This window comes from Poeciliopsis prolifica, unplaced genomic scaffold, assembly GCF_027474105.1.
Source record: "Poeciliopsis prolifica strain line A6 unplaced genomic scaffold, Auburn_PproV2 SCAFFOLD033, whole genome shotgun sequence".
Lineage (NCBI taxonomy): Eukaryota > Metazoa > Chordata > Actinopteri > Cyprinodontiformes > Poeciliidae > Poeciliopsis > Poeciliopsis prolifica.
This window is the reverse complement of record NW_026562408.1, coordinates 4,840,351-4,860,620: the sequence shown is the minus strand read 5'-3', so window position 1 is coordinate 4,860,620 and position 20,270 is coordinate 4,840,351. Positions and strand designations below refer to the sequence as shown.

Here is a 20,270-nt window from a genome sequence, read left to right as displayed (position 1 = left end):
AGAAACTCCTGGTCTTCATTAAAAACATCTACACAACGCAGAGTCGAGGGGTTACTTGGGTCAGCCTGGTACAGTGGAGTGAAGCAGAACCCGGTTTCATATGTACACTGCTAATTGTGGTGTTTGTGTATCTTTTTCAAGGACATTAAGGGTTTTGACATGATGTCAGTCTCTCAAAGCGCTGACTGTCTATCTGACAAAGGTGTTATTATGAGCTCTAAATATTAAGCAGTTTATAAGTAAAACCTAACGTTCAGGCTTTTACATTTAAAGTAAGAATGGTATGTTTTAATTCACAACAATACAATACAAAAATGCAAATATCAAGATACAAATATGGTGTAACTCATGGAAGTCTGCTCTTTTCACTCCTGAATTGAACCATATAAAATTATATCCCTAATGTTGCTGGGCAGAACAAATGGAGGAGTCAAGTTTATCTGGGCTGCTGTTACTCTCGGGAGCCTCTTGGTGGCGCCACTTTGCATGAGCACAGATTTCTAAATTAATGTGATTAGTTATTTATTAGGTGTAGTTACCCTCTAAATTTCATATTTTTATGTTGCTTATGTTACATACAGCACTTTATAAGTTTTAAAGAGCCAGAATAAATATTTTGCAGCGTGTTTTACATGCAATATGTTCTAAAATGAAATGACATTTTATTCCTAAAAAGTAGCTATCTTTCTATTTTGAGAAGAATAGAAAGATAGATTTTGCATCCAAAAAATATTTGCAGCGCTTCACTTTTGCCACATTTTGTTACAATATACGAGACAATCTCTTTTCTACAGTAAGGGTTAGTTACATTTAATAATTATAATAAAAAAGCTGTTTGTTTTGTCAATGAAAGATGAAAACAGTTTAAAAACCTGGTAAAAGAAAAAAGGAACATTTCCACAGTTCTCTGCAAAGGAATTCACACCCTTTGAACTTTATCACATTTTATGCAGAATAGCAAAGGGTGTACTTTATTTCTTTCCTGAATATAACTGTGATTAAAAAACATGCACACCACTGCAAAGTCCAGTTTGATGCTGCTTTAAATTACAACATACCAAATTTATGAACAAACCCTGATTAGCCATAACAATCAGCCACCAATTAAGATAATTACACCAGAAATTTAAATTAATAAACAAAGAATTCTTCTAATTTCTGCATATGACACCAGCTTTATTCATAAATCTATCCAATAAATACTGACTAATCTTTGCAACTTCCTCTTCCATGTTGCTCAGAATATAAAAGATTTTACTGCTTTGCAGCAAAGGGTTAACGTCACTACGAGTCTTGCTTGAGGAAGTGTTGGGATAAAAAGTTTAAAGTCCATTTCCTGTTGTCTGAGCAAAGTGTCACAGCATGAGAGAAAAATTAACCCAACTGAGTTCTTGAGAAAGAGACCATTCAGATGTTTGTATGCAGGTGAAATGTCATAGAAGAAATCTGAGGTGTGTGCTTAAGGAAACAAACATCTGAGAGATTTTATGAATTTACCAGAGAGAACAATAAAATCAGGAAAATCTTAGTCTGTGCATTTGAAAATAAAATATCAGTTTGTGCTGTTATAGTCAATAATACCAGGAAGGGAATGGCAATTAATATTTAACAAGATCTACCAGAACTACATTATAAATAAAATCAGTTAAATGGAGCCCGCTTGACAGCACGAAGTAGACGAATAGGATCAAGACATAGTTTTCTTTAGATCAAAGGAAAATCAAGGCAGATAAGAACCAAAGTCATTAATATCCATAAATGATATAAAACACTCCAGTGAATCACAGTGAGCGCTCCGTCCACAAATAGAGAAAACATCAAACACTGAAAGCTTCTCAGGTCGGCTCACTGAAACATTTAAAGGTGGTTTAACTCGAAAATGAAAGTCCACCTGCTGCCTGGAGAATGCAGTTAAAGTCAACAAGAAAATTGTTTTGATTTTAACTCAGAAATTAAAGTTTATTAAGTTTATTTAGCAACAGGAAACAGGTTGTCTAAACATTGTTTTTTAAGTTAATTTAACTAGATTTCTGAGTTTTAACCTCGGCTCCTGAATCATTTCTCTCATCTGAGTGAGACAGTTCAGGTCAACTGGTGTCCGCACCCATCAGTAGTTGCTTAGATCTATAAGTTGATTTCCTGCCCAGCAATAGTAATCGCGTCATCACTTGACTGCTGCTGGAACTGCATGCTGCCTCACCTTCATGACAGGTACAAGGCGTGAATTTGTCTCAGTCAAGAAAATGATTAACTCTGACGAATGGGAACACTACTGAGTTTTTCTTACTGTCCTGCATTTTACAGCCGTTTAGTGCTGTTCTTCTGTGGGGAGCTGGATTAACAAGGATAAACTGTTCATTTTATTCCACATCTTCACCTAAAATAACATGATGCCTTCTTTGTACATTTTAAATTCGCTCTCAGGGATAAACAAAAAGTGATTAGAAAACATATACTGCTTATTTACATTACCAGTATTTCTGTTTATGGAAAGTTTAGTTTACATAACAAACACTAAACTGTGTATAAATAAAACAAGGTAGGATAAAAATATCTGATCTTTCTTTAAAACAGGTAGATGCAGATGGGACTGACTAAATTCTCTGTAATCTTTAGGTTTAAACCACAGATATGCTCAATCTGGAGTCACAATCTGTGAGTTAAAAGGTTAAATAATTTTTACAGAACAGAGTCTTCAGTTCTCTTCTCTGTTTAATTTGATCTTGGCTCATATCTGAACATTTCCTGCTTCCTCTGTCCATTTTTCAGAGTTTTTTTTGTTTTCGCCTGATCTTAGATCCCTGATATTCTAGAAAACCTGAAAATTTTTTTTGATTTCCTGGGAAATCTACGACTCTTGCAACACTTGATGTCTCAATTTCCTCATTCTGTTAAATTGGTACATATTTTATATGGTGTTTAAGATTATTACCAAAATCAAAACTCATTTAACTGCAACTTCTTTCATTTACTATTTTAATCAGATTCATAGTTGCTCACGTCTGAAATGAGATAAAGTTGATACATGTCTATTAACTCAGTTACTCAAAGAGATTCTATTTTGTTTTTAAATGATTTTATGTGTAGAAATAAGAAATGATTACTCATATTTTTGGTTATTTTCTGTCAGGAAACTGAACTTGCTTCCTTATTTTGCAATCTGTAGTTTCTCATTTGTGGTTTTGTGACCTTTTGGCTGCTTCCCTCTTTGCATCGCAATAAAATTACGGTGCACATCGTTGCAACATCTCAACATTCCTTTTATGCCATAACCACATCTTATTTTTATTATTAGATACATAAAGAAAATTACTAAAACAATGTTTACATAAGCACAACTTCATTGATTGCACTGAAGTCTTGTTTTACTGTTAGATCTAAATGTTTCTTTGTACTATTAATTTTAGATGTTGAAATTGACTGAATCAAAATATAAAATTTAACTGGACATATCATAGGTATTTTTAAAAGTTTGAACTTTTTGTAATTTGAAACATAAACATATGAAAGAGATTTTTCCTGGTATTTTCTTGTGAAACTTCCATGGAAATAAATCAGAAGGTTACAATTTAACAAGCAGCTATGACTGTTTTTTATCAACCTTTATGAGTGCATGTCATGCTTTGTTTGTGTAAAAAACTCGTCACAGTTATGAGCTGGTCAAACAATGTGTCACTATCTCTGTCAGAAAGACTCCGCCCTTCTGCAGAAAACCATCATAGATTCAGGGACGCTTCAGAAACATTTCAGGACATCCGCCACATCCCAGGTAAAAACTGCTTTTCCCTACTTCTCTTTACACTCTTACTGATGAAAACATATTTCACAATTTAAGAATAATGTTTGAACTTAAGCTAAAATAAAAAGTTTTAATTCATTCTGTTGTTAAATAAAATCAAGTGAGGAGAAACCCAGAAGAGAAGATACCTTAAGGGCAGCACTGCGTTTTGAATTTAATGTTAAAATCTGCCATCGTAACAAAAAACATCCTTTTTTTACTCATTTAAATACATTTAAGAAATTGTTAATAATGTTAAAACTAATTCATCAAAAGTTACAATTCTTTGAGATTTTCACAAAGAATAATTTTACCAGTTTTTTGTCAATTTTGTGCTGAAGTTTACTGCATTTTTAAATGTAGAAAAAAAAAGAGAGAAAATAAGAAAGATGCAACACAGTTCTGCCGGCGTCCTGTATATTTTTCTAATTTTCAGCTACTTGTATCTTTAAAATCACTTAAAACAAACAAGTTTTAATTTTGATGGATTCATGAGTAAGTAAATAGAAAAAAAGGTGCTGAATATCGTTTAAAAAGTCTGACCACAATGACGAAAGATCTGAAAAATATAATATTGTCATGAACTGCGGTGTGAGGCAGACTCAGTGGACCCAGGTTTCGGAAATGAAATGATGATACCGAAAGTACAAAGTCCAACAATCCAGGCAGCTGAGCGAGAGCAGAAGGCTGAAAAACTGGTGGCAACTGGAAACTGAATGGACGGCAAGTTGGACAGGACAGAATAGACAAGGACCCGAGAAAGACACAGAGACACAGTTGACATTAAATATACAGAAGGTAATCAGGCAGCGAGACACACCTGGGAACAGGAGACTCAAAAGACACAGAAACCCAAACACAGAAAACTCAAATCATGACAAAAATTTCTGCTAAAAACTCCTTGAATCTTGATCAAAGTTCAGAATTAAAAAAAAAGAGTATAAAGCATCAAAACCAGCTCAAATATCACATTTTTGATGCAAATTGTGTAAGGTTTCCTTTTTTTTTGTCACCTAATATAAAAATGTTGCTTTTGGAGAAGGTGTTAAACTTCAGACTTTCTGTTTTCCTGCAGATTTTGCAGTGATGTCCGGCTTGGCTGTGCTGTGTTTGCTGCTTCTGCAGACTGGCGCTCATGGTTTTGGTATTCTTCGTAACGGAGAGTCTCTGACCCACGAAGCCATCACAGAGAGAGCCGTCCTAAACGTCACAGTGCAGGTGTGCCGCAGCCTGGCTCAGTCTGAGGGCAGGGATTTCACTTTTCCTGTAAGAATCAAACCAACTCGCCACGTCTTTTCATCCCATTTTCAACCCAATCAGGTTCTGTTTGAATAAAACACAGTGTGTATGTCTGTGCAGCGTCAGCCTTTCACTGCTTCATCTGTTGCTGCTGCCTGCGGAGCATCAAAATCCTTAAAAAGTTTCATCGAAACCATCCAGCGGATTCAGAGGAAGAACATTCAAACGGACATTATATATGGCCTGAGCGCTCGTCGTCACTGTGACAATGAGGAGCTGGACGAAGGGAAGAAGATAGTCACAGACGGTTTATCGGTCATCAAGGCCTCCAATAAGCAGCAGAACTTTGTTTCAGCCGTGGAAAATCTTGGAAGGATTTTACACACTTTACAGGTATTTCTGAATGGTTTCCGATTCAAATTCACAGCAGAAGAAAGCGTCACAAAATGAACATTTTAAAGTGCTTCTAATAAGTGGTTTGTGAATCAATTCTGTATTTCTGAATTCAATTCAACATCAAAGATGAAAGCTGTAATTTTGCCTCTTGTTTCTTTGAAAATTAAGGATTTCTACAGTCACAGCAACTGGATGGAAATAGGCCACAGATCCCCAAATAGCAATTTGATCAAAGCGAACGTCCGTGTTGGAAACGTAGCAGGTAAAGACATAATGATACTGACTTTAATGTGTGTTTGATAACAATTTTGTTTTTTCATTAATTTCTGCTCCAATCTGAATCTGCAGCTAAAACCAGAGCAACCTGTCAAAGCTGTAATGGAGACGACTGCAGAAACAACATTCGGAGCGACATTCTGCGAAACAACATCCTCACTTCAGGATATTTCAGTCTGGTTAATCCTTTTTCTAAGCCCTCAGGTAGAAATATTTTCATGGGTTGATTTTTTTTAGCTGACACTTTTTGTCATTTCTCTGACTTTACACTGTGATGGTGCTGCATATATTTGGTCTGATCTGATTTTTTACCAGGTCTTAAACTTTGAGAAAACACAGAAAATTCTTCATTTATTAAACTTAGAAGATTAAGAAGAATATTTGGTTGCCATAATTATTTGGTGCCTTTAAAATAAACTATCATTTAACCAAATATTTTATTTGATTAATCTGATAATAATACCAGCTGCATTATTGCTCCAAAAATAATATATGATCATTTTGTCATTTTTAGTTGAACAATGTGTGATATTTCTCTATTACCGTATTTTTTGGACTATAAGCTGCTACTTTTTCTTCCCACACGTTGAACCATGCGGCTCATAGCCAGGTGTGGCTTTTCTGTGGATTTTTCTTCAACCACCAGGGGGGGCTCTTTAGCAGGAAGTGAATATTTGGAAATCAAAATTGGAATTCAAAGAAGAAATTACTGATTTTTATTTAAATCAAGCAAATGCTAGCAGCAGGCACAATGGAAAAATTTCTGCACAATGTTCTCCAAAATCAATATTATCATAAAAGAGTGAGCTTAGTTTTCTCGTAGCAACAAGATCTAACATTGCATGAAAATTCAAATACTACATATAACATTGAAGGAGCAGAAATTCCTCAAAACTTTGAGAATATTTTTAGGAGCTTTTGCTGCCTGATGTCTCATTGGACTTTCTTTTCTGCTTTTTTTTGACACCTGTACATTTCTAAAACCATTTCAGACTGGTTCAATCATTTGTGCTCTATGATGACAAACAGGAAAATGCAGCCATGGCGGTGGACTGGACAGTACAAGTTTAATGGAACCGAAAGGTGGAATCAGCAAAGATACGCTGGACTCCAGTCATGGACACCTCCACTCTCAAGCAGCCAACATGGCGATAGCAGCAACCAGTGAGCTGCTGGAGGACGTTCGCAGTGCAGCTGGGGACAATGCTTTCCTTGAGTAATAAATTCAGTATTTCTTGCTGAAATTATGCCATTGTATAATTCATAAAACTGACTTTTGTCTATCTTTGTTTGTCATTCCTTAGGATGATGGGGCTGTTCAAAGGGAAACCGTTGTGTTTTGTGGTCGACACAACAGGAAGCATGGGGGATGACATCGCTGCAGTGAAAGAGGTCACAGCCTCCATAATAGACAGCAAGCTGGGAACACCGGATGAGCCGTCGATTTATGTTCTGGTTCCCTTCAGTGATCCAGGTACAATCTTAGCCAGCGTTTCTTAAATCGTGTCAGGACCAATTAACTTGAAATTGCCCAACAATAAACTAACAGTCTCTTGCATTAATAGTCTCTTGACACACAGCTGTTTTCTTTGTTGTTTGCTGTTTGGTAAATGTGACTCGGACATTTAAACACAATCCTTTGGTTAGCGAGCATCACACTTTCACATCACGTAACGTCACAGCAAATAAACGGCCGTTTACATGCAGTACCTTGCAGAAAGACTGTTCTGCACCCTCTGTCATTCGGTTTAAGCTCTAAGAGGGACAACAGAAAATGTCTTTGTTTTTCATCAAATGTGCAGAGTTTGGGCCACTGATTCGGACAACAGATCCAGAAATCTTTAAGGGCTACATCAACTCTCTGAAAGCAGCTGGAGGTGGAGATACTCCAGAACTGAGTCTTTCTGGACTTCAGGTGCTTTGTTTGATGCTGCAAAATTGCTAACATATGAAAAGCAAATACTAAAGCATTCTTCTGTTTCTTCATACAGCTAGCTCTGACTGGCGCGCCTCCCAATTCTGAGATCTTTGTTTTTACCGATGCTCCGGCCAAAGACAAACACCTGAGAAACCCGGTGATCGCTCTCATTGAGCAGACCAAATCTGTGGTGAGTAATTCTGCAGAAGCAGTGCAGATTCTATTGATCCAGTCAAAAATAATCAATGTGAAAGATATGAAAAGAAGATGGCATTGGCCCAGTTGTTATCACTGTTACCAAACAGATTCAGTGTTCTCATAAACATCTTTGTGAAACTTCAGTAAAGGGCAATTTCACCAATTTTTTCACTACCGTCAGCATCTTTTATGAGAGAAAGCAAAATAATGGACATTTCAGAGAAGGAGGACTGAAATAGTCCTTTATTGAAGTTTCACAATTAAAATAAAGGTTTCACAAATAACAAACTGGGTTTTAAATATTCTGCTATTAGTTGAGAATAATCTAATCCAGGTTTGAAGAGTCTAGTTGTTGTAGGTTTTTAGCGAGAGTAGATAAAAGATGCAAATGTAGGAAAAATTTGGTGGCCATTTTCTGAATCGGAATCTGCAATCGGAAACCAACTTCAGCTTCGTCACATTTTGGTTTGTAAAAAGTCTCAACATTTCCGGGTTTATTGGTTCCCTCATTTTGTTTCAGGTGAACTTCATGATAACTAATGTTCTTGGGATCCGTCAACAAACACCAGGAGAGGGCAACCAGCAACAAAGCTACCGCATGGCCAGAGCAGACGGCCAGCTGTACAAAGACCTGGCTCAGACCTCAGGAGGTCAGGCTGTCAAAGTCTCCAAAAGTAATCTGCTGGAGGCCATCGACATCCTGACTGAGTCCACCAGCTCCTCTCTGGTACGAAGACAAATTAAGACTAACTTGTTTTATTTTCACGTTTAAAGATTTCACCTGCTGAGTTATCCTCAATTTTTCAGGTGACCCTCCTGCAAGCTTCCAGGAACCCTGGAAAAACTGAAAACTTTACCTTTTCAGTTGATGAGTCAGTGAGAAATTTGACGATTTACGTCACTGGAAGTAACGTTGAGTTTACGCTCATCGATCCCTCAGGTCGGTGTCAAAACATTTCATAAGTTGTGCCAACTTCAGTTGCTTTGTTTAACTAGTTTCTATAATTTCTTTGTGTAGGTGTGGTTCAAAACAATGTGGCTACATCAGGATCTTCAGTCATTTCCTCCCAGACGGTTGGAAACCTCCACACCGTGAAGTTGCTGACGCTAGCAGGAGTTTGGGAAATAGGAATAGTGTCAAAAAATTCCTACAGTCTGAAAGTTGTAGGTAAGACTCTGATTTTAACCGTTAAATGAAAATGGTTAAATAAAAAGGTTAGATAACTTAATTCATTGTATTTTTCTGCATTTACAGGAGAGAGCTCCATTGACTTCCTGTTTGACTTCATTGTGGAGTCTGACGGTCCGTTTGGAGGATTTGATGTAATTGACAATCGACCCACAGCTGGTAATGAAAACACAGCTGGGATGCAGTGAAAATTAAGCGGCTTTGGACCAAAAAACGTTTCTTTTCTTCGAAGGAGGAAATGCCAGTCTGCTGGTGACTCTGTTTGGAAGCGACTCTGCCCCGGTGACAGAGGTCACGCTGGTCGAATCGTCGGGTTCTGGTCAGGTCAACGGCACCGTGGAGGCCCAGGGTGGAGGACAATATATCGTCCGCTTCGACAGGATCCCATCGGTTGAGTTTGTTGTGCTTGTGAAGGGCCAGAACAACAACGGCGTCTCCAGAGCTTCTTCAGGGATCTTCCAGAGACAGTCGACCACCAGCCTGAGAGCCTCCGGTCTCACTGTCGCTGTCGTAAGTGATGCAAATAAAGACCAAAACCTTTAAATATTTAAAACAGATCAGTATCTCTGTTCTTGTGTCTTAACTGCTCTCTTTGTATTATTTTTTTAGGATGAGTACGACATCGTGTTGGAGCCAGGAACACTAAAATCAGTTCTTTTCTCTGTGATGACAACCGGCGAAGGAGGACGCTTCTTAATTCAAGCCACCAATGACCAAAACCTCCCGCTGTTTTACCCAACTAATTTAGTCCTGAGTGCTGGAGGTAGTGCCAACGGGACGGTGAACGTCACAGCGCCTGCCGACACGCCGTCCGGCACCGTCATCACTCTGACCGTCGAGGCCGTGGCTCCTGGAGGGACGGACACCAACTATGTTGTGCTGCATCTCACAGTCCTGCCAAAAGTAACGTGTCTCTGGTTTTTCATACATTTGAAGACATCATTGTACGATGAGTGTTAGGGTCATGCTAATAAAAAAATGAATAAAAATTATGACAAAAAAGTGATAAAATTACGAGAATGAAGCTGTGCAAGAAAAACGTCCTGATGTTTTGAGAATAAGGTCATACTATTACTAGAATTTTTCTTTTTTATTTAGCCTGGCCCTCATACTCTGCCACATTATTGAGGGTAAATATTGATATTTTTGCTGTCTCTCTTTTACAGGTGACTGATTTCACTCCACCAGTGTGTAAACAATTCAGCCCGCAGAAGAGATGCTCTAAACACTGCGACCAGTTCATGTGGGAGGTCTCCGTCCAGGTGAGCGACGGCGTTAACGGGACGGGTGTGGACAGCGTCAGTCTCAGAGAAGGCAGCGGCACGATGAACATCACCACAGCAGCGGATAATTCAACCTTAGTGACTTATGCGGCTTCCTGCTGCTCTTCTAAAATGCAGCTGGTGGCTGTGGATCAAGTGGGAAACGTGGAAATCTGTAGTTTCTCTGCTGCATGTTGGTCCTCGAGAGTGGATTACTCAGTTTTACTTTCCTTTGTCTTCACATTCCTGAAAGTTTCCTTGTAGCTCCGGACGGTGATCATCAGAAGTGCCCAACTTATGAACCATGTTGGAAAATCGAATCCTAACTAAATGTCAGCTTCTTTTTTATTTTTTTGCCTTTTCACAGAATTGGACAGAAAATTCCAATTTTTGATTTCTAAACCAATTTCTGTTAAACAAAACAACTATGTCATGTCTGAAGGTGGCACCCATATGAAAATACACCAAGGCGTTCGTCTGAACTTAAAGTTGAGTGTTACAGTTTTTGTTTTATTTTTCTGACGTACAAAACAATTCAGCTGTACATCCAATTAGAAGACCTTCTATAAAAAACACTGAAACCTGACCTTCCTGTACACTTTAAAAAGTCAGGGTTTCCCCCAGGAGATTATAAGTCTGGCGGGCCACCAGGCTTTACTTGTGCAACCACCAGACTTAGCATTGATTATTTATTTAAGTCTTTTTAAAATATATGCAACTTTATAGTTGGTGCTCAGGTCCAATCTTTCACATAATTATCAAGTGATATTTTCAAATTTCCTGTCAACTTTAAACAATATTTTAATCTTCCTACTCTTTTTCAAAACGAACAGTAAACAAATTATTTATTTTTGGTTAAGTATGTCCTACTGATTGTTTTTAAAAACCTGTTTGAAATAAATTAATCAAACTTAAACTTAAAAATGTTAAGCTTAAGTTTTTTTGGAGGTTTTGAGTTGATGAATGTCAATCATTTAATCCTAGAAAAATGGTCAAAACTGTTTACATGAAAAAGCAAAAAAGAAAAAAAAGGTAATTATCTCATCTATGCTAGAAAATATTTGATCCCTGACTCAAACACAATCACACTGTGTTCATATTGTGCAGAGTTTTGGTTTTCATTTGTGTTTCTATCATTTCCTTGTTGCCTTTTCTCTGTTGTTTTGTTCTTACTTTCCTTCATCCTGCCGCTTGGCTCCTTTCCACAGCTGATCCCAGTCACCTGATCTGCTCACCTGATCTGCTCACCTGATCTAATGTTTTCATCCACTCATCCCTCCATATTTAATTTGATTAAGCTGTTTGTTGTTCTTTGCTGGTTTTTCCTCCTATTATGTCTGTTAAATTGCTCGGCTCGCTGCCTGTGGTCCGTCACTTTTTGTTCCTACAACTTCGCCTGTGAATTTTTCTTTTTTGTTTATTATTAAATATGTCCAGTGAAGCTCTGTCTGTCTGTCTGTCTGTCTGTCTGTCTGCCGACGGAAGCGGAAAACAATCAGCCGGCTTCTTGTCAACTGGTCTTAAATATGGACCGGTTTGGTCCATGTTCAACTTATCCGATCATTTCTAGATGATCAGATAAGAGTTTCAACATACCAAGCAGGAGAAATGTGATCTTGTCTTTAACATCAGATATGATAACAACACTAAATTTCCATGATCCTGTTTTCCAATTCAGAAAAAATCTGTATTATTTACAATGAAATAATCAGTTAATATTTTTATTAAAGCTGAAACAAACTATACAAGTGGATTTAGTTCTGGAGAAGTCGGATGTGGAGGTGAACGGTTCAGTCGTTTCAAGTTTTTCTTGCCTCATCACAAATAGATTCATGTTTTTACAAGATGATAAAATGTGAACTTTGCAGAGTTTAAAGAGTTTTAACTCCTGTCAGACTAATGCAGAATGTTTTTCTGTTACATATTGTGAATAAAACACCAGGTGGACTGAACATGTGCATCATATTGCAAATGCATCTCAAATGTCGCTGCAATAATCCTGCTTATTCTCATGCTACACTCCCATTTTTTTGTTTTAATTTAATTAATTCAAATGAAATGTTTTCAATTTAATGTTTTTCCTTAAACTTTCTTAAAACCACATTTCTAAACCTCAGATTTCCTTATTTACAGCAGCAGCAGTGGGGTGTTATTCTTGTAGTTATTGGTTAAGCTTCCAGAAACTTATTTATCCAATATTTTAATTATGTAGCAAAGTGAACTTTGGCCTCTTAAGAAACCAAAAGTGAACATGCATGAATCTTGCTCAGTGGCTTTTGCATCCTGTTTCTAAAGGGACCTGCCAGGCATGAAAATATGAAAAGATTGCAGATAATCGAGCTGTGGTTTGAATAATGATTAAAAACGAAAGTAAAGAATGTTGTTGCAGTTTTTTCCTTCCTTCTCCTTAGCAGAACATAAATCCAAAACTTTTGTCTGATTTAATTTAATTCACTATAGCAGCAAATTTTAAGTAAGCATTAAATTTCCATGTCAGTATAAAATAGAAATCCCAAAGTGCAGACATGACGTTTGCATAATGGTGCGATCAGAAGCAGCAGGACAAGTCCAGTAAGACTCCGCCTTGAAACTGACTCTGATAAGGTCAGTGTTGACAAAATCACAAAGTTTGCTGAACAGCAACAAGGTGAGTCGGTGTTTCCTTTCACTCCTATGAAAGGGATCCAACATGAAAGCTAGAATTGGGATGAATTTCAGACTTTCCAAGATTAATATTTTATGATTTGGTAAAGCTTTTAATCATCACGTCCAATAAATACTTTAATGGTTTCAAAATGGCTTTTTCAAAGTGATTTAAAATGTTTCGTTTAGGTTTTTAAAGCTGCACTTGATGGTACCAAAGGAACTGAATCTGTTCATAATCCTGGTAAGTATGCGGGAGACAAAGTTTATGCTTAAAGGTTTTACATTTGGAGCAGGAGACTCTTTGTTTGGTCTTTCTCTTCATGATGTGCTTTTATTCTTAAAGGTTCTTCAGTTATTAAGATCAAAACCAATTTTATTTCATCTGATTGTGACAGTTTAGGTCAAATTAAATTTGTGAACACAGTTTGGTGTTTTAACAGGAAAAAAAACAGATTTTGTACTGAAAATTATGCTTTTTTAACAGCTTAGACTTCAACTTTAGTGAAAATGAAAACTCAAGCCTCTGAATGAGAAAACATTCCTGGTTTAAATCTTTTGCAAGTATTGAGCAGAAATGTTGAAGGATTTGAAACAAACTAACCTGATTAAAGAATTGAGACAAATTTATCCAAAACATTTAACGTAATAGAAAACATTTCAACTTGCTTGGGTGCATTTAACTAAATGACATTGAAAATATATTAATATGATCCAGGATTAAATTGAAAAAGATTCACCAATTTTGTATTAAAAGTTTCTGAATTTGTAGTTTTGCTGAACTATTGTTGAGCTTTTAACAAGATGCATTAAAACTGACTAGAATAATATTTGTAGTGTCAAAAGTGACTGAAGATCTAAACTGTAGATATTTGTTTCCTTTCAGAAAGTTGGAGCCATGATCCGCTCAGTGTTTGCTGTGCTTTGTTTCCTCCTGCTGCTCATCGGACCTCAGGCATTTGACATTTTGCCTGGAGGCTCTTTAAATCACCAGGAAATTACAGAGCAAGCGATTCTCAATGCAACTGTGCAGGCATGCCGCTCTCGAGCCCTGACTGAAGGAACGAACTTCAACTTCCCGGTAGGAATACACTCCTGTTGCATCATTCTTTCTAGAAACTGGCTCCTTTCAGTCTTGGTGACACTGTGTGTTTTCAGGCTCAGCCTTTCACTGCACAAGGCGTTGCTGCTGCCTGCGGCGCCTCGCAGTCATCGAAGGCTTTCCATCAGGCCATCACATCCATCAAGCGGAGGAACATCAGAGTGGACATCCGCTACCTCTTCAAAGCGAGCTTCCACTTTGACGATGAGGAGTTCGTTCAGGGAAGGAGGATCATCACAGAGGGATTGGTTGCTGTCAAAGCCGACAACAGGATGGGGAATTATGAGACCGCAAGGCAGAAACTGGGAGAGATCATGCATCCTTTGCAAGTATTCAACATAATTTGTACTTTTTTGTTTTAAAGATTGAAATCTTTGTGGATTGACTGGTAATTCTTCTCTTATCAATGTTGAAGGATTTCTACAGTCACAGCAACTGGGTGGAGCTGGGAAACACACTCCCGAACTCCAATCTGATTAAAACAGAAGCCAGCATTGGCAACATCGCAGGTAAAGATGGCATGAGCTGATGGCTCTGCAGACTGCCGTTTGGATGAAATGGAGTAAAACCATCTGATCTAATGTGGTTTTAGATGAAAGCAGAGTCACCTGTCGCAACTGTGTCGGCGACGACTGCACCAACAACATCCTGGAGGACGTCATCGCTGGACAGATCCTGACCTCTGGCTACTTTGGGCTCGTACCTGTGGTCTCAACCAAGCCACCTGGTAAAGTCACATCTCTTACAATAACCTTTGGAAAATTTATTCTTCTTCTTGAATACAGCTTTGTCAGTAACACATTACAGATATTCATCCTGTTCAAGTTTATGAGTAACTATTTCCTTGCAGCAGTTCTCTGACTCAACGATCCAGCTGTTTAAACTAGATTTAAAGGCATTCAGTGCTTTAGCTGTTTTGCAGTCTATGGCTTCTGTTTTCTGACATGATGTTCAAATTATTTATTCATTTATTATTATTTTTTTTTGTGATGCCTGTAAAACAAACCCACCTGTGTAAAAAATACTCAAACTTTTGTTTAATCAAAGGAAAGTGCAGTCATGGAGGATCGTTTGATCGAACTAGTAAGATCGAGCCGACCGGTGGGATTAACAAGGATTCCTTTCAATCCAGCCACGGACATCTCCACACGAAAGCCGCAAATCTGGCAGTGGCTGCAACCAGCCAGCTTCTGGACGACATCCGACTGGCAGCTGGAGACCTCCCCTTCCTGCAGTACGTTTGGTTAAACTGCACAGCAATGGGTTTTTATTCATTTTGCTTCATTTTGTTCCATTTTGCTTTGGAAATTTTAGGATGGTGGGGATCTCTCGAGGATCCAGCAAAGCTCTTTGTTTTGTCACTGACACCTCAAAGAGCATGAGCGACGACATTGCCGTGGTGAAGACCGTCACATCCACCATCATCGACATCGAGGCGGGAACAGAGAACGAACCGTCCGTTTACATCCTCATCCCGTTCAGCGACCCAGGTACGGCTTCAGCTTCTCCACATCTAAACACATTTTCTGTCTGAGGAGGAAGAAAACTAAATAAGTATTTGTTTTATTTGCCAAGGATTTGGGCCAGTGATTCGTACAACGGATGCAACACTTTTCAAGGACATTGTGAACCATCTAACAACTAATGGTGGAGGAGATGATGAGGAAATGAGTCTTTCAGGGCTGCAGGTAATGCTCTCTCTCTCTCTCTCTCTCTCCAACTGTCTTTAAAACCTCAGTTTTTAATGAAGCTGATCTTTACTATATGGATGCATCATCTTCCAGCTGGCATTAACCAGTGCTCCGTTCAACTCTGAGATATTTCTCTTCACGGATGCTCCTGCTAAAGACAAAGATTTGAAGAACACGGTGATTGCGCTCATAGAGCGGACCAAAACAGTGGTGAGTGTTTGCATGCATATTTTTATAGAGCCTTGCACAGAGCATATATCTCAAACCTTTTTACATTTTGTCACAGAAACTTAAAGTTTTACTGGAATTTTGTGTTTGTATCCACCCCCTTTACTCTGATGCATCAAAATGCAATCAAATGCAATTGGTAGACCAGTGTAGTTGAAATCTGGCGATTCTGTGCAAACCTTTGACTTTTTTCAGAGAACTAAAAGTGTCTTAATGACAAAGAGAGACGCCAAACATGTTCATAGTTGAAAGCAGGTTTGTTTAGAAACTATTTTAGATGATTGTGCAGATATTTTTTCATCTCTTGTGTGGGATAATTTAGTTTTTTTCTTCCCTAAGGTAAACACACACAGTTTAAGTTAAACTGTTTTTTTCTTATTTCAGGTCAACTTCATGATTACAGACTCGGTCGTTACTAATCGTCGCAGGAGAAGAAGAAACAGCAACCAAATGCAGACGAGATTAATCTCAGAGTCTGACGCTCAGCTGTACAGAGACCTGGCTCAGGCGTCGGGCGGTCAGGCCATCGAAGTGACGAAGGCCGAACTTCCTGTGGCTGCAGCAACCATAGTCCAGTCTGTCAGCTCAATGGTAATGTCAGCCCAGGTCTAAATGTGTTTTTGTAAAAGCCTCCTGGTGTGACCTCTCACTGCGATCCGTTAGGTGACCCTTCTGCAGGCGTCCAGGAACCCGGGACAAACCGACAGTTTCACCTTTATTGTTGACGAAACTGTTATAAACCCGACAATTTATATCACCGGCAGGTCCATCACTTTCACGCTCACAAGCCCCACAGGTAATACCACCGCCTGCTTACGTTTGAGCCAACACAACGTTTTGTTTCGGTTTTTCAAAATATAACGCTTGCAAAAATATCTTTGCAAGCACCGAAAGAATAATTTATTAATTTCAAAATGTAATAATTAGGATTATAAAGGTAACTTGTGTTGCAACTTTGACCTGCAGTGTGCTGATTACTTTCTTCCCCCAGGTGTAACTCAGCAAAGCACCGACTCTACAGGCTCATTGATCACTTCTTCAGAGACTGTGGGAAACTTCATAACGGTGCGGTTGCAAAAGCAAGTTGGAAACTGGGCAATAAGAATGGTGTCAAATAAGCCCTACACCCTGAGAGTCGTTGGTGAGATTCAACATTTATACTAACTTCGCATCTGATTTTATTTGGGGCAATTATTATGAAAGCAACTTATTTATAATAGTCATTTTTTCAAAAATAAATAAATAAATAAATAAACTTCTGTACAACAGAACCCAAATGTTACTTTAACACTCACTATTTTCTGTCTTTCTTAAGTATTTTTCTTTTCTGCAATGAATATCCACAATACTGCAAATAATGCAATGTGTGGAACCTCCATTTGCAGAAATGCTCCAGGGATTTCTTGGTCAATATAAGCCTTTATCGTCCCACAGGAGGAAAATTCAGCAGATTTACAGGCACCATCAAAACAAAAGTGCATTATTACTGATGTACAGAAATGACAGGACAGGTTTTACAAATGTTTCACTAAAAAAGGCTTTTTTTTTTAAATGTGCAAAAATGTAAAGAAAAAATTTGAAACGACAGTCTGAGCATCACAGTCTAACTTTAACTTTGCTGTAAATTCACAAAGAGGTGATGATAAGGCAAAACTATCAGTTTTTTCTTTTTCTAATAAAATTAGTTATAGTTACAGCAATTTCAAACTTCAAATAGTTTATTTAACTCAGTGGTTTATGCATATATAATAACACCTCTCAGCATTTTTAAAACATTTGCTATTTCTTTCACTGCTTACAATTTTTCTTTTGTTCCTCCACTTAAATTGTTCTGCGACTTCAACATTTGTCTCTTTCAGTAGGAGAAAATGACCAAAACTGACAAGGAAACACTTTTAATCACACTTATTGCATAACCTCAGCCTGCAACTTAATAAACCACAATAGTAGAGATGAATGAGTTAAACTTTAACTCATCTACTAGTTTTGCTAAATTATTTAAAAGCAATAAAATGCTTATTAGATTTTTGTATTTGCAGGTGAGAGCTCTGTTGACTTCCTGTTTGACTTTGTGGAGCCGTCTCAGGGTCCTTTCGGTGGATTCGATGCTCTCGACACGCGTCCCAGAGCAGGTCAACACCTGCTGAATTAAACTTTAACCGACATTAGGTCAGCAGAAATCACTCTGTTTTGTTCTTCAAAGGCTTCAATGGCAGTTTGCTGGTGACCATATCAGGAAGTGACTCTGCTGCTGTGACAGAAGTTGCTCTGGTGGAGTCGACGAAGGGGTCGGAGGAGACAGTGGGAGTTGTTGTGCCGCAGGGCAGCGGGGACTTTTTAGTGCAGGTCGATGTGATGCCGACGGTGGAGTTTGTAGTGAGAGTAAAGGGGAGAGTTCAAGGTTCTGCTACTGACTTTCAGAGACAGTCGCCCACCAACTTCAGAGCTTCTAACCTGACTCTCTCAGTGAGTAAAAGTTAACAATAAAAGTTGAGACCAAAAACCTGATAAATAAAGAAAAGCTGACATTTGAACTCTTTCATTCAGGCCGACCCAGACAGCATCTTGGTTGCAGGAACAATGACCTCTGTGCCCTTCACTGTGGCCTCAACTAGATCCGATGAAAACATAACCATCCGAGCCACCAACTCGAGAAGTCTTGACTCCACGTTTCCGTCCGTTTTATTGGTGGAAAGTGGGAACAGCACTAATGGCACGGTGACCCTGCTGGCTCCGCTCAGCATCCCGTCTGGTTCCGACGTCATCCTGACCATCGTGGCCGAGACGCCGGATGGAAGCGACACCAACTACATTGTGCTGCGATTCTCTATAGTGAACTCGGTAATAACGGCACAATTAAGTCCTTCAAAGTAAATATATTCAGCAAGTCAAATGTTTACAGGTTCTCTGGGAATATCTAGATTTAAACTTTCTGCAGATTGACTTGGTCTGAAATGGAAATTTCCACACTGGAAAAGTGGAAACTTTGCATATAATGGTTGCATTGGTGTTTTTAACTTTCTCCAATCTGTGTGGTCTGAAATTTTAACCTGTAAACCCTCTGAAAGATTTTCATCATTTCACATTTTTCTTAGACATTTGATGGCAAGAAAAGTTATGTTGTTTGTATAATACTATAAATATTATTATACTAAAAATAAAAATTATGCTTGGGTATCTAACTCATGATTAGGACTGGGTAAAACTTCAACACAGTATTCCATGGTTCTTTTTGACAGTGTTTGAATTTTCATCTGTTTTAATTTGCATTTTCAAGTTTATTTGGGTTCATTAAATGGTGCAACAGTAACACTGAACAAGACTCAATAATGTTACCATCCCTACTCATGTACAGACTGTTACTAAACCCTTTGTGCAGTTATTAGCTCATATATAATCAAAAATGTAATTTTTCTTTTTTTTCCCCCACAGATAAATGATTTCACCCAACCAGAGTGTCAGCTTGTCAGCATGCAGTCCAGCTGTGCTGAAAACTGCAGCCTGTCTGTTTGGGCCGCCTCCATCAGAGTGACCGACGGCGACAGCGGGGCGGGCGTCCAACGCGTCAGCCTCATACAGGGCACCGGCGTCTTCAACACCAACCTGGAGGCCGGAAACCAGAACGTAACGCTGGTGTCCTACGTCGCCTCCTGCTGTGCGCCGGTCATGCAGCTGCTGGTTGTGGACCGGGTCGGCAACGTCGGCACGTGTCAGTTCACTGCCAGGGTCTCCGGGTCCGGCATGGCCTCGATGTCTTTCTTCCTGTGTCTCATCATGATGGGGTTCGGACAACTTTTACTGAGTGAATTCATGAACTGAATGATTCTGTTGTCTAACTTATCAACCACTGTGACAAAGCTAAACCATCTGGAAAGAGATTCAGGAATTTAAAATGCAATTACTTTCTTTTTTTATTTATATTTGCACTGATATTTTTATTAGGGATGCACTGACAGAAATATTTGGATAATCGATATCCAATAATCATGCTGCAATGGCTGGTAACCAATATTTACTGATATTATATATTTTTCTCTCCAGTTTCGATAAAAAAACGTAAGAAGCAAACTTTTTGGTTGAATGAAATCAACTTTGACTTTAACAGGGTCATGAATAATTTTGTGAAAAACTAATTAAATTACTGTTTTATGCTCAGTGTGGCACTAAATACATATTTTTGTTTGTATTAAAAAGCAAATGAAGTTGTAAATAGGGTAAAAAGAGCAAACGCTCAAGAATGGTGATGTTACTTGAATTGTGAGACCTTGTTATAATAAATTATCCAAGATATTTGTCTTTTTTTATAGCAGAGATGAATGAATGCGCTGTTAGTCTATGTTTACGCCATAC

The 20,270-nt window shown here is 38.3% G+C and overlaps 2 protein-coding genes across 2 annotated transcripts; both read left to right on the top strand.

Annotated features, from left to right (window-relative positions):
- The first annotated feature begins 4,856 nt into the window (after positions 1–4,856).
- LOC129373513 (von Willebrand factor A domain-containing protein 7-like) lies at positions 4,857–12,589 on the top strand. Its single transcript, XM_055051476.1, has 15 exons — positions 4,857–5,044; positions 5,138–5,410; positions 5,582–5,675; positions 5,762–5,893; positions 6,719–6,905; positions 6,994–7,163; positions 7,492–7,604; positions 7,681–7,797; positions 8,326–8,532; positions 8,613–8,745; positions 8,824–8,973; positions 9,061–9,153; positions 9,227–9,504; positions 9,604–9,897; positions 10,161–12,589. The coding sequence occupies exons 1-15, from the start codon at positions 4,865–4,867 to the stop codon at positions 10,518–10,520; spliced, it is 2,781 nt and encodes a 926-aa protein (XP_054907451.1). The 5' UTR covers positions 4,857–4,864; the 3' UTR covers positions 10,521–12,589.
- Positions 12,590–12,939: 350 nt separating this feature from the next.
- Positions 12,940–20,242, top strand: LOC129373512 (von Willebrand factor A domain-containing protein 7-like). Its single transcript, XM_055051475.1, has 17 exons — positions 12,940–13,003; positions 13,089–13,143; positions 13,786–13,980; positions 14,058–14,330; positions 14,417–14,510; positions 14,594–14,728; positions 15,049–15,235; positions 15,316–15,491; positions 15,577–15,689; positions 15,786–15,902; positions 16,305–16,511; positions 16,584–16,716; positions 16,912–17,061; positions 17,960–18,052; positions 18,124–18,386; positions 18,468–18,761; positions 19,353–20,242. Exons 1-17 carry the CDS (start codon positions 12,996–12,998, stop codon positions 19,737–19,739), a joined length of 2,880 nt encoding a protein of 959 aa, XP_054907450.1. The 5' UTR covers positions 12,940–12,995; the 3' UTR covers positions 19,740–20,242.
- Positions 20,243–20,270: the final 28 nt, after the last annotated feature.